Raw genomic sequence first — 13,742 nt, 5'->3', positions numbered from 1 at the left:
ACGAGAAAGATGTCACAGGTACTGGAGTTTGAGTCAATGATGAGAGTTGAGGCCTCAGACACCAATGGCTCCATCTGAGCACTTCCCTTCTTATGTCTACCCAAGGTCTCCATCCAAGTGACAAGAAGCTCTTATTTTTCATCCTGTAAGGCCAGGGGTCCAGTGCTCAGAGAAACTACGAGGGCAGGACGGAAACACCTCTGCCATCTCTGGCCGGGTGCCCAGGTGGGCTGCTTCAGGGGGCGTTCCACCTCACCTCTCCCGTGTCTTTGTCCTTCTCTGCAGAAATGCATTCGATTTAACCCAGACGCGACGGTGTGGGTTGCAAAGCAGCGGATTCTGTGTTCACTGAGCCAGAGCCTGAAGGACGTCCTGAACTACGGGCTGTTCCAGCCGGCGAGCAACGGGCGCGACGGCAAGTTCCTCGACGAGGAGCGGCTCCTGCGAGAGTACCCGCAGCCCACGGGCAAGGGCATCCCGTCCCTGGAGGTACCGGTTCTCGCTCACAGCCTGGACACGGCGGGGAGCGGGGGGGCCTTCGCTCACCTCCAGGTTTGATTGGAATTGGGAAATGAACCCCAAATTAAGAAATCAGCTTTGGGTCTTGAGGTCGCCCCGGATTTTGTTGTGATTTGCCGACTGTTGTGCAAATTTCTCTCCGTTTTCTTAACATAGATTTGATGAATTTGTTGGAGACAGATCTTGATGTGAGCAAAGCCTCCGTCCTACTCAGGCTCGTGTCACTAGGACCTCTGAGTCCTGGCATGTGGGATGGGGCTTGCTTTCTGCTCCCCGAGTCAGTCTCCTGCCCTTGGGCATAGGGAGGCCAGCGGCCATCCCGCTGTTATCAACATCACGATTTCCTTTCTGCTTCTTGCTCGGGAAGTGACCCGTGGGCTGTCTGAGCCACTAGAGCCGGGCACACACTCCTGGGCCTGCCTCATGAAGGGGTTGATGCGGGAGCTGGGCAGGCTTGCACACGTCCACATAAAGTGCGAGCCCACTGCCTGCCATTCTGACCCTGGCTTGCTGCACCGCGCCTTGACATGCAGGATTTCCACATGAGACGTGAAGACGGTTACACAAGAGGCCAGGAAAGGAGTCATTTCTACGACTGCCCAACACATTGCTACCATTATTACGTGGTCGCATTCATTGCAGCTTAGTCAAATAGTGAGAGACAGTGAGTGTGGACTGTAGCTGGCATCTGAGCGATCCAAGGGGGTTCTATGACATTCTCAGTGACTGGAGATTGCTCCGAAGTCAGGCGTGTCGTGGATACGAATTCAGAACCCGAGTACTCCCTCATGTGCACATTTCCGGGTCTGATGGTGACTTCAAGGCCGCGGTTGGTGGGGTGTCCGTTTAGGGGGAACGTGTCAGACCAGGGAGAGGATTTTCAGTGGCGGAAGAGGCGGGATGCCACTTGCAAGCTGTTCTGGCCTCAGTTTGCTCGTCCGTCAAATGGGTTTTTGTTGAAAAACCGCTTATTGGGATCGGCTATATGCCAGACACTTTCCGGGCGTGTCCGACGTGCACAAGACAGTCTAGGTCTGGTCGTCGGAGCCTCCACTCCAGTGGAAGGTGACAGATCAGGAACAGTGAAGAAACAGTTCATTTCTGGGGCTGATAATTTGTGTAGTGACAGTAAAACAGGAGGAGAAGAGCGGGAAGTCCAGAGCCTGCTCTGATCAGAAAGCCTCTTAGAGGCTGATCTGAAGGCCCTTTATCGCCTGTGCCCCCACCCCCTGAGAAACGGACACGACAAGGCGTGTGAAGCACCGGGTGACCCGGGCAGGGCTGTGTCGTGCCTTCTAGAACAGCGGGCATGAGTGTCCTCTTTCTGATGTCCCCATAGGAGCCGAGGCAAGAGGTCTGCATAAGAGCATCCTAGTCCTGAATTCACGGCCCCACGTGGGTGCATGGGCTGCAGTATCAGATGGACTTGGTCCAGCCCTGGTCGCTGTGCAACCTTGAGCACCTCACTCGGCCTCTCTGAGCCTCCGATTCCCAGCTGTGAAACTGGGGAGTTGTTAATCCCGCCGTCTTGGGTGGCCGTGAGGCTTAAATGAAGGATTCCACAGAGCAGCGCGGTTGGCAGTGGATGGGCGAGTGTCCCATGGTGGCGTTGCGGCTGCTGTGTCATTAGCTGTCACTGCCGTGAAGGAGCCATTTATCCTTCCACTCATTCGTCTCCTTGGGCCACTGTCCTGCCAGAGCGTCCACTGCACAGAGCTGAGGCGGGCCTGGAGATCAATGCATGAGGGGCAGGCGAGGTGCTGAGCTCTTTGCCTTGGTGACTCCAGAAAAATATGGTTGGCTAACTGTCCGTAGGAAGTGCTGGGAAAACAGCCAGCAGAGGGTGTGGTTTTGAGCCTGCGTCCCTCTGTAGCCACGAGCTGTGAAGATTAGTGACTCTGCAAGTGGACTCTCCTCCTCGGTACTTACCCTCCTGCCGAGAGGTGCCATGAGCCCCAGCTTGTTTCCTTATAACTGGAAAAAGTTCCCATCTTTTGGACTTTCCAAGTTTAGGCACATGATAGTGAACGCTGTCACACTCCTGACGTCACTCTCGGTGGCTTCTGAAACCACCACAGATGCAAGGGGTGAAGGGTTTCTTAGTGGTCCCAGGAGGTGGGACAGACAACGTGCTGTCCTGGTCGAATCTAGAATCAGGCAGAAATCCCAAAACGGGACTGGATCTCCTCGGGCCAGTTCAGTTCAGGAGGATAGACCCCTGTGGTTCACGACACCACGCGTTACCCAGGAACCATGTGCCCCTGGAGTTTCACGGAAATTTCTGATTTCGCTGCGGGTTTATTTTGGCACTTAAAAAAAATCAAGTTTCGGTCTGTGCAACAAAGGCATGTTGTGTGATGTCGAATTAGCTGTCTTGTTTGGGGCAGGGGGGAAAGGAGAGTAAGGTGGTCGCTTGGACGCTTTATCTGGGTTCAGACTTTCTGGTTCAGGATCGGGTTACCCCCTGCCCTGCACCTGCGTTTCACGTGGGGGTGTTGTCACTCCCCCTGTGCTTGTTGGAACACCTTAGGGTGTGATGGTATTGGCAGAAGCCAGGGGAGGGGTAAAGCAGCATCGGGCCAGGGCTGGTTCCCTGCCAGGAAGCCCACACTCAGTCCTCGGGCCACCTGGGAGCTTGGTGTTGTTATGACCATGCGACAGATAAGGAAACTGAGTCTGAGATGGGACAAGCGTCCAGCCCAAAGCTACTCCGATGACAGGACAGTGGTGGGGTTGGGAATGAAACAGATGCCTCAGCTCGAAACCTCAGCGACTCCCAGACTGTTGGCCTCTTTCCCAAACCTCCGTAGCGTCTCCAGCGCATTTTTCTTCAGAAGGGGTCAGGGCACCCGGGAGAGGCGAGGACGCGTTAGGTAGATGTGCCCGGGAATCAGGAAGCTGACCGTGACCCTAGTGCTGCTTCTCAGGCAGCACATGATGACGTCTGAGCAAAATGCGCTCCTCGGTTCCTACGATATGATTTCCAGTTCAAGGGAGGCACTGCTGTTCAAGGGGGTGACCCGCAGCCCCAGAGTCCCGGGCAGAAGCTGCAGGTGCCAGAGGAGGTGGCTTCACCATGCCGGGGCTTCCAATCCCTGCTTTCATAAAGGTTGACGATGCAGAAGGAAACTCAGGCGTGTGAAGCAGCATCCTCATTGCTGATGGGGCCACGCTGCTGACAGGCAGATGCCCACGCAGGAGCCGAGGTCTAGTAATGCTGAGCAGGGCTGGGCGTGGCCGGCAGCCACGCTTCTCCACCAGAGGATCTTGACTCCTCCCTTGGGCTGCTCTTGTTTCTTTTTATGGCTTTTTAGCCAAATGGCTGCAGAATCTCGGCAAAGGTTATTCTTATGATGTCGTGGGCCCAGGAAAGGGCCTCTTGGCCTCTGAACAGCTCGTGAAATACTCACTTGGTTTTCTTTTTTTCCTGTTTCTGTGCCAGTTTCGATACAAGAAGCGGGTGTATAAGCAAGCCAATCTGGACGAGAAGCAGTTGGCCAAGCTGCACACAAAGGTAAGCGGGGACGGTTGTCACCTACGCTCCTGGAGTTGGGTCGTCTCGAGTTATTGTCTTCAGAGACGAGGGGAGCTCCCTGGGCAGAGGGTTCCTCTTCCTGCGAGATGCTGACACGCCACCTACTGTGTTCCTCTTGTGGCGAGGGGTGGCGTGGGGCTGTGCAGGTGGACCAGGCCCACCTCACGCTGCCTGAGACCCACCTGCCACCCAGGAAGCAGGGCGAGTTGCTTTGTGAAGCTGGTGGGGGCTCAGGCAGGGGAGCAAATCGGACTGGATGTTCCAGAAGGTTCCTCGAAGGCAGCGGCTCTGAAGAAGGGTGGCATTTGGAATCCCACCGGGATAGGGAAAGGCGTGCACACTGTGTCCTGGGCTCCCTGGGCACTGTGGGTCCTCCCTGGTGTTGCCCACGTGGGCCTGACTTCACCACGCAAATGAAACACACCCTCCCCACGGCACCTAGAAGGGCTCCGCCAGAGCCCCCCCACCTCAGTACCACTGTCATCCCCTCCCGTGTGATGAAAATACAGTAGATGACAACTTGTAAGTGAAATAATGTCACTTAGTAGAGTGGAACCCTTCTGGGTGTTTCTGGGAGGAGGGGGGCGCCGTTCTTTCTCAGCCATCGCTCCCGAAATCAAAGACAGTAGTGAAGTAGTTTTCCACTGCTGTTGCTTGGGTACAAAGCTGGTTAATGTGCTCTTTGCATAAACAGCACAGATGTGGGCAGCAGGGGAGTGAAGGAGGGTGTGAAGGCAAAGAACCGTCGGCCGCGCTCCATGGAGCGCTCAGCTCCTGGCTGGACATACTGTGCGCACCGTGCCCAGGGAGCCCGTGCTGCTGGGCGGGTACTCCGTGGGCCGGCACGCCGTGGGCACGCCTGCACTTGGTCAGGGATGCTGTGCAGGTCCAAGGGGATACTGGAGCAGGAGCACGTGGTGGGCACCTCCCTTAACACCGAGGAGGATGTGTGATACTTGAGGATGCTCGTGGATGCCCCACTCCGGAGAGCCTGTAACTCTCCCTGCAGAGCACAGGGAAAGCCAGAGTCGGGCAACTGCCTGGGCGGCCTCCTGAGCTGGCCCTGATGCTGTCCAGGTGAGCTCACCTGTGGCTGTGAGCTCAAAGCAGGGCCCTCTGTTTTCTTCCCCTCATTTCATCCAGGGTGGACGTGTGGGTTTTTATTACATCCAACAGCTTAGAATGTGCAATTATCATTATTTATTTTTGGGCTCAAATTGTCCAGATGGGGCCAGTGGTGGCCTTTTCCCTGGCTCTCTGCCCCCTGGCATGTCCCCTCCGTCCTTTGAGCCTTGATGACTTGCTGGCACAGCAGGATGCTGGGGCTCCTCTTGCACGTTCCTGCCCCAGCCCTGGAATTCGCGTGGATGGTAGTGTTTAGAACCCGAGGTCTGGACACTTCTGGTTTTTCTGATTACCCTCAGATGTGTAGATAGAAATGTGTTTGTGAATTTTTTGTTAAATGTCAGTGAGTAAATAGCAGTGACGGTGATAAGTGAAACCAAGTGTATCCTGTGTCTTTGGGCGTTTGTGAATTTCTAGTCCTGGAATATATGGAAACCATGCAGGTGGAGATCAGACGTGCAGGCCGGCTGGAGGGTCCAGGGGCTGCCAGCGTTGAAACCGCCGTTGCTCCCCGTCCAGCGTGTTTGGGGAGAGATGTGGAGGGGGGTCAGAGAACTCGGCCCACAGAGAAGAGTTAGATTTCTCAGACAGAGGCGTGTGGGATACTGCGCTTCTGGTCGTATAGCCCAGGCTGTCTGCCTGATGGCCCGGAAATCATTATTTTTCTTACAGATGAGGCTGAGAAAGGCTGGGGAAACATCTTTCCCAGTCAAGGTTGACCCACCGATCACCTTGACTTCCTTCATCCTGAGTCTCTCACTGACCAGGTTTCCCTGTTTCTGCCCGTGTGGCCACAGAGTTAACCAAAAGGTGGATTAACCTGAGTGAGCGTTGCCCTATCTGCTTTCCATTGTGGCTGCCAGCCTGGGGATTGGAACACAAATGCCAGTCTTTGGGCCTCGCTCGCTGGGGTCAGAAGGTCTGGAGTGGACCCTGGAAACTGGTTTCTCAAAGCGGTCCGGGTGGCTCCTCCTTTTGAGAGTGAAAGAAAGAACATCCCAAGGCGCTTGGCAAGGACGGCGAGCGGTGAGGATTTCTAGAACATTCATCCAGGACAGGCTGAGTGTGTGGGCCATGCGCTGGACTCCGTGCTGGCCCGGGGGTTCCAGACACAGAGAAGCCGCTGCTTGGCGAGCCCCGGGGTCGGCAGTGGGCCCCCATCAGGGGGCGGCTCTCCCGGCATGGGGGAGGCCAGCGTGCACCCTGTCAGGAGCCTTCCTGTGGCCTGCAAAGACGTTTCTGGTTTTTAATTTTTCTCTTTAGACCAATCTGAAAAAATGCATGGATCATATTCAGCACCGTGCAGTGGAGAAGATCGTCAAGATGCTGGAACGAGGCCTGGATCCGAATTTCCATGACCTGGAGACTGGAGGTGGGTGCTGGCTTTGCTGAAGCATGGCTTCCGTTAGGAACGGTGATTCCACTGTTCAGATGCCGCGTGTGTATGCAGCATTGACGCCTTACGTGGTTTTTAAAAGGGCTTGCTCACTCCTGCGTGAGTTCTGGGTGTGACTATGATTGCTCCCATGACGTCTCTCCAGCCAGCGTGGCACCTGGCACATAGTAGGTCCTCAATACCTATCTGTTGAATAAGTGACGAATGAATGACGGCACGCACAGAGCTGCTGTGTGGCAGCCTGGGGAGACACGCAGGCACATGCAACCATCTTGCTCCCCCGCTGGAACCGGATTCCGTGTGCGTGCGGCCGCTAACCACGGGCGGGCTCAGGGGGCTCAGGGGTCCCCAACCTCGGCAGTCTTGACTGACGTTAGGGGCTGCATAGTTGTCTTTTTTTTTTTTAACAATTCCAAATGAGCACTAACTTTTATTTAATCTTATCTCTTCCCCTTTTTTCCAGTTTTATTGAGATATAGTTGACACCTAACATTGTATTCATTATAAGAATACAATGTAATATTCGATCTGTGTTTATATTGTGAAATGGTCCCCACAATGAGTTGGGCAAACACCCATCAACATGCTTAGTGATGAATTTTTTTTTCTTGTGATGCGAACTTTTAAAATCTACTCTCTCAGCAACTTTCAAACATATAAGACAGTCTTGTAACATGTAGCCCCATGCTGTGCATTACATCCTCAGGACTTAGTTATTTTATACCTGGAAGTTTGTACCTTTTGACCCACTTCACCCGTTTCCTCCGCCTCCCGCTCCCCACCTCTGCCAACCGCCAGTCTGTTCTCTGTTTGTGTGAGTTCCGTTTTTTCAGATCGCTCGTGTGAGATCGTACAGTGTCTGTCTTCCTCTGTCTGACTTGCCTCGCTGAGCACAATGCCCTCAAGGTCCATCCATGTTGTTGCAAATGGCAGGATTTCCTTCTTTATGGCTGAATAATATTCCATTGCAGGGCTGGACAGTTCTTGATGGTGGGGGGGCTGTTCCCTGCATTGTGGGATGTTTACAGCATGCCTGGCTTCCGCCCACAAATGCCAGTGGTAACCCTCCAGTTGTGACAACCAAAAGTGTCTCCAAACATCACCCAGTATCTCTCCCCTGGGGGTGGAAGCACCATAGCTCTAGGTGAGAGCTCTGTGCCACTGGGACGTGCTGAGCTTGGCCGGCCGAGGGTTGGCTGTTGTGGGGAGCCGAGAGCCGCTCAGCAGAGGGTCTCCATGGCAACTTGGAGTGTTCACCTGGGCAGGTGGGTTACCCTGGGCTACAGAACATTCCTCTTGGACTCAGCAAGTGGGATGGGCTGAGTCCGCCCCCACCCCGTGTCCTTGTCACCTATACATGTCCCACCTCACAGTTACTAAGCCCACAGCAAATGCATTAGTCAGCTGGAGAAGGGAGCTTTCTCATCATTTGTGGGGGCTCCTCTGACCCCTAAAGCTGGGGGTTCCCCCCTGCTGCTCATCCAGCTGTGCACTTCCCCATCTGAGCTCAGGACGTAGTCGCCATTAACTCCGGTGTCTCCTAACTTGAACCGCAAGCCGCGTGAGAGCGGGCATGCCAGCTTGTCTCTGACGGGAGCTTCGGCGCCTGAGATGCTGGGGGACAGGACAGTGCAAGCGTGCATGGAGGGGGGACGTGCTCAGAGGCCTGACTGAAGACGAGCAGGGTACCCACCCAGGAGCTGTGTGGCGCCTGCAGGGGCCCCAACCTTGCAAGGTCAGGGAATGACGGGGAGCCCCCGGGGCTGGGGAGCCAAAAGGAGGGCATGTAGCAGGCAGTGGGCGATGGCCCCCAGGCCTGTGCGGCGAGTCTGGATGGGGAGCGGGGCCAGGCGCAGGGTTTGACCTTCTGGAAGCAGGTGGCAGCAGGTGTGGGGCAGGCGTCGGCAGTTCCGATCCCATGGGGGAGGATGCGGAGTTGAGCTGAGGGGGGAAGCCGAGCCCCAGAGCTGGGGGGGGCTCACAGCGAGCACGTGTGGCCGTGCTCCTGGCACCACGGTGAGCTGCCTACTCTTCTTCTGCCTTGTCTCCTGGACTGGCTCCCAGCTCCCTTCTGTCCGTCAGTGTGATGTAGGCCCCAGCACACGGATCCGTGGATTCTGGAGCAGGAGCCTGAGTCTTCGGGAACATTCACAGACCTTAGCCGGGCCTGGTGTCTGAGGTTCCTGGACCCAGATTCTCTCCTTCAGGCCAGCCTTTGGCCTGAGCCGCCACCAGCCTGGCCTCATCCATGGCCATTTTTGGATGATTACACGAGGCTGGGCCGCCTCTCTCTCCTGCCCTGACCAGCAGTGGCGGGAGGTGAGAGAGGGTCTGGGCTGCCCTTCTTCCTGCACGACCCCTCTCATCGGCCCCTTCCCGTCGTGTGCCAGGCCTCCCCACCGCTTCCATCACCACAGCTGGTGTCTTCTGGATTCCAAGGGCTAGAAATGACTGTCATTCCCGAGCAGACCCCAGCTCAGCTTCTAAAAACACATCAGCACAGGCTCTGAATTATTTTGAAGCAGAAGTCTATGGCTCTTTCTCTCGGCCCCGCCTGGAATTAATACCCGCCGTGTGTGTGATTACGGACAGAGTCAGTGCCAGAGCAGTTACACGGAGCAGCGACTCAACAATGATAAGAACAGAAGTGGGACCTTAAGAACTCGAATAGAAATGGCTTGGGAGCAGTGATCCATCGAGAAGGTGGCGTGGCGTTAACCTCCATCTTTTCTGAAATATTCCCGGGACGACGGCCTGTGCGCTAATTGACTGATCAGAAAGGAACAGCCAGTTAACTCTGAGTCAGGGAACTCTGAAAGGAACAGAAACCCATTTTTCCCCTCAAGTCCACGTGCTTGGCTCCCGACAAAGCGCGCAGAATTAGCAGCCGGCGTTCCAACATGCAGAGGACACTTGGCACGCGCTTAGCCGAGGGGCCAGAGCCGGCCCTGGGAGGAAAAACGCACGTCTTCATGTTCGCGTCTAAGGTGGAGCATCAGGGGCCCGGTGACACGTGTGAAACATCAGTCAGTGCAGCACGGTGACCCCTGAATTGGGGCCAGTCAAGGTGAGCCTGCCCAGGTTGCAGGGGACCCAGTCCCAGAGAATCCCAGGGGGGTCATGTGTTAGCTCCGGCTTCTCCACGGCTGGCTGCGAAGACGAGTGAACCTCTCTGAACCCCGTCTCCTCGTCTCCTCCATCGGGTGACGGTACCTCCAGGGATGGACATTGGAGCAACAGAAGTTCAGTGTTTCACACATGGAGTGTGTCATCTGTAGTAGGGTCTCCAGAAAGTTCTGTCACGTCAGGTCACAACGGAACCTCAGTAGATGCTTTTTTTTCCCTTGTTTTGGACCCAGAGGGAGAAAAACAGGGGCTGTCTTGCGTGGGCCTCAGACAACAGGTAGTGTGACCAACATGTCCAGTTTTCCTGGGATGGGCCTGGTTTGCACACCGGAAGTCCAGGAAGGCCCTTGGTCCCAGACAGAATGGCACAGTCACTTACCTTCCTCAGTCCTCATGGGTCCCATGAAGCAAGCCATCTTTGTGGGGCCAGTGACCTCGGAGAAGCTGGAAGCTCTGAGAGTGGAGTTGGTTGCCAGGTCACCGGCGAGGGAGGAGGTGAGCCTGGGCCTGCGTGCCCGCGGACTCCAGGGCGCACGCTGTCCTCCCCGGGTGGAAAGGAGGTAGGGTCGTTGGTGGTCTCTCTTCTCGCATGCCGTGCCTGGCAGGACATGGCCGTGGTGGCTCTGGCAGGTGCAGAGGGTCCAGGACTGGAGGGCCTGTGGTCGCCGAGCAAGTTCTGCTCGTGGTCCCCGGAGGGAGTTGCATGCTGCCGCTCCAGGTGATCCCATGGCGGCGGGAAGAGCTGACGCGCATCCCTTTTATTCCAGACACTGGGCTGCCCTCCTCCGACAGCCGAGGCTTGTTCTCATGTTTTAGCAGTTCCACGCTGAGTTCGGTGCAACTTTTCAAGCAGAATCTGGCTGAAAACGAGGCTTCTTCACTTGCTGTGCAGAGAGTTGAATGCAGTTGGCTTCCTAAGCACAGAAAATGCCCTAATGCCTGGCCCCTGGCCCGCGTCCCTGCACTTGAGCTGTGCGGTCCTCAGGTGCTTCTGGGCTGCACGTGGGGGCCCCAGTGGGAGGAAGCAGCCCTTCTGATGGCGGGGCGCACAGGAGATAATTAAATCCCAGAGGAGGGGCCGGCCCGGTGGCACAGTGGTTAAGTGTGCATGTTCCGCTTCAGCAGCCTGGGGTTTGCTTGTTCGGATCCCAGGTGCGGACATGGCACCACTTGGCAAGCCATGCTGTGACAGCCATCCTACGTATAAAGTAGAGTAAGATGGGCACGGATCTTAGCTCAGGGCCAGTCTTCCTCAGTTAAAAAAAAAAAAAAAAAAGGATTGGCAGCAGATGTTAGCTTAGGGCTGATCTTCCTCAACAACAACAACAACAAATTTTAATCTCAGAGGAATGACCTGTCAATTAAAACAAAGCAGCCTGTCTTAGTACAACCAACTGTCTGGTACCTGGTCTAATGGAAATTTTATTAAGTAGTGACGAAAGCAGCGTAAAAAAAATAAAGACTCGCCCACCAGGGTCTCGGGCTCGTCTCCTGCTATGATTGGAACCTCGGAAAGAAGACAATGGTGTTTCGAGCCCCGAAAAGGGAGTCAAACTAACCTTTGGAGCAGAACTTGGCTTTTATTTCGTTCCGTGTTCCCAAACTTGAAAAAGGCCCAGGCACAACAGGGTGGGGTGGGGAGGACGCTGATAAAGCTGGAAAGGTCTCTCATCTCTTGCAGCGTCTGGATGAGAAGGGAAAAGCAGAACACCCATTGATGGAGCTGATCTTGCCTGGCACCTGTGACGCGTCTAGACTTCGTTTACGAGATCCAGTTACTCAGTGAGGTTCCAGGGTGGTGACGGCTGGTCAGCGTGTCAGGCTGGTTTTGTCCATCGTCTGTGCAGAGATGTGCCTGGTTCTGCCGCGTGTCGCTGCAGCGGGCTCCGGGGGGAGTCCCTCCCCAGCTCCCACGTGGTCCAATAGGAAGGTTTCCCGGACACTCTGGGTCCCTGTACACTGGGCAGTGCCTGTCTGAGAACAGAAGGGGCTTGTTTGATCTGTGCCATGGCCGGTGGTCCATGTCTGGCTCTTGCCGTGGCCCCAGAATGAGTCCTTATGTGAAAGTTCCCAGAAATAACAGCACCTGGGAACAGCGGGCTGCTCCAGGCTGTGTGGATCTGGGGCCTCGTGAACATCGGTCTGCAGGGGGTCAGGGACGCACAAATTACTCAGTGCGGATGAAGTCAGCTTGAAGACAACGGGGTCACTGACTCCCTGGGCCGGCACCGAACATGTCTGAGTACACTTGGCTTGTCGGGCGCAGTTCCTGCTACAAAGAGACCTGCTTTTAAGTCAAAGCTCCAGTAGCATGCCCAATTATTTCAGAACATTTCTTGTTGATGTCCCGCCGTGCTTCAGAAAGGATTCTGGTGACTCATAAAGGTGCCATATGTTAAGTAAGGAAAGGAGGTAGAAGGAAAACTAGTGAGAGTGACGTGGAGGCAGGGATGAGGGCCCCCACGAGCCAGCCTTGGCGTTGGGGACATCTGCCCGAGCTGGCTGGAGGGACAGGAGGTCCGTGCGAGAGTTCCTCGCAGTGACCCAGGATGTGCACACACAGCCTCAGGCGAGCAGTGTCCCCAGCAGCATGTTCACATTAAACCGTCACCTGCAACCTGAGCCTTGATGTGGTTCTTTTAATACTTGAAAAAAGTATTATGTTAGAGCAGGTTTAGATTTACAGAATTATCGTGAAGTTAGTACAGAATGTTCTTCCATACTCTGCACCCATTTTCTCCTATTATGACCATCTTACACGAAGAGGGTACATTTGTTACAATTAATCAACCAATATTGACACGTTATCATGAACTAAAGTCAGTACTTTTTTTGTATTTCATCGGTAGTTACTTACTATCCTTTTTCTGTTCCAGGGCCCCACATGGCACTCAGTCGTCTTGTCTCCGTAGGCCCCTCTTGGTTGTGAGAGTTTCTCAGACTTTCCCTGTTTTTGGCGACCTTGACAGTTTTGAGGAGGACTGGGCAGGTGTTTTAGAGAATGTCCCCATATTGGGACTCGTCTGATGTTTTTCTGAGGATTAGACTGGGGTGTGGGTTGTGGGAGGAAGGCCGCAGGGGTACAGTGTCCTTGTCATCCCATCATATCAGAGCACGTGCCATCCACATGGCCTGTGACCTTGAGGCCGACCTGCTCACCTGGCTGAGGTGGGTGTCAGCTCTCCTCACTGTGAAGTGACTCCTTTCCCCCCTTTTTTGTGCTGTCCTCTTTGGAAGGAAGTCACTAAACACAGCCCACACCTGAGGGCTGGGGAGTTCTGTCCCACCTCCTTGAGGGCAGAGTAGCGACAGCAATTATTTGCAATTCTTCTGCGAAGGAGATTTGTCTCTTCTCCCCCATTTATTTGTTTACTAGATCGGTGGTTTTTGTCAGTATGGACACATGGATGTTTAATTTATAATATGAGCTATAACCCAGTACTGCTTTACATATTTTGTTGCTCAAATTGCTCTGGCTTTGGCCACTGGGAGCTCTTTCCATTGGCTCCTGCGTCCCTTTGACATACCCCATCAGTGTGGGTTATTATTATTATTATTTATTATTATTTTGACCACTTTCTTACTTCCAGCACTAGAAGGTACTCCAGGCTCATCTTGTGTGTTTCTGACCCAGTCCTAGAACCAGCCGTTCCTGCAGGGAGCCCTGCTTCCCTTTATTGAGAACGGTCTTAGAAACCAAGAGCTGGGTGTGCTCATGGCTGCTGGGGTGTACTTGCTGCCGGGCGCTCTCAGATGAAAGAACAGGGAGATACGTTTGTGGCTGCTAACCCTTGAAGAGATGCGTTTGTTGTTAGTGCCATCAAGTCAGTTCCAGCTCCCGGCGCTGCTGTGTGCAGAGAGCAGAAGCCTGCCCCGTCTTTCTGCACCATCCTCTTGCCTCCCAGCGCTGTGTCGGACAATGCTCTGCTTCTCTTCACTGCGTTCTCATGGCCAATTTTTTTTGGAAGTGGGTGGCCAGGTCCTCCTTTCCAGTCTGTCTAGTCTGGAACCTCTGCTGAAACCTGTCCACCATGGGTGACC

At 54.6% G+C, this 13,742-nt stretch overlaps 1 protein-coding gene across 14 annotated transcripts in view; it reads left to right on the top strand.

The window, feature by feature from the left end:
* The window catches only part of SHANK2 (SH3 and multiple ankyrin repeat domains 2), a 561,551-nt gene that overhangs the window by 93,528 nt on the left and 454,281 nt on the right, over nucleotides 1-13,742 (top strand). For all 14 annotated transcript variants that reach the window (XM_070229004.1, XM_070229003.1, XM_070229002.1 and 11 more), the window contains exons 4-6: nucleotides 286-489; nucleotides 3,962-4,033; nucleotides 6,443-6,551. In XM_070229004.1, the coding sequence (XP_070085105.1) occupies nucleotides 286-489; nucleotides 3,962-4,033; nucleotides 6,443-6,551 (385 nt within the window). The remainder of the gene's footprint in view (nucleotides 1-285; nucleotides 490-3,961; nucleotides 4,034-6,442; nucleotides 6,552-13,742) is intronic.

Source organism: Equus caballus, chromosome 12, assembly GCF_041296265.1.
Source record: "Equus caballus isolate H_3958 breed thoroughbred chromosome 12, TB-T2T, whole genome shotgun sequence".
NCBI classification, from domain to species: domain Eukaryota; kingdom Metazoa; phylum Chordata; class Mammalia; order Perissodactyla; family Equidae; genus Equus; species Equus caballus.
This window is presented reverse-complemented; position numbering and strand designations above follow the sequence as displayed.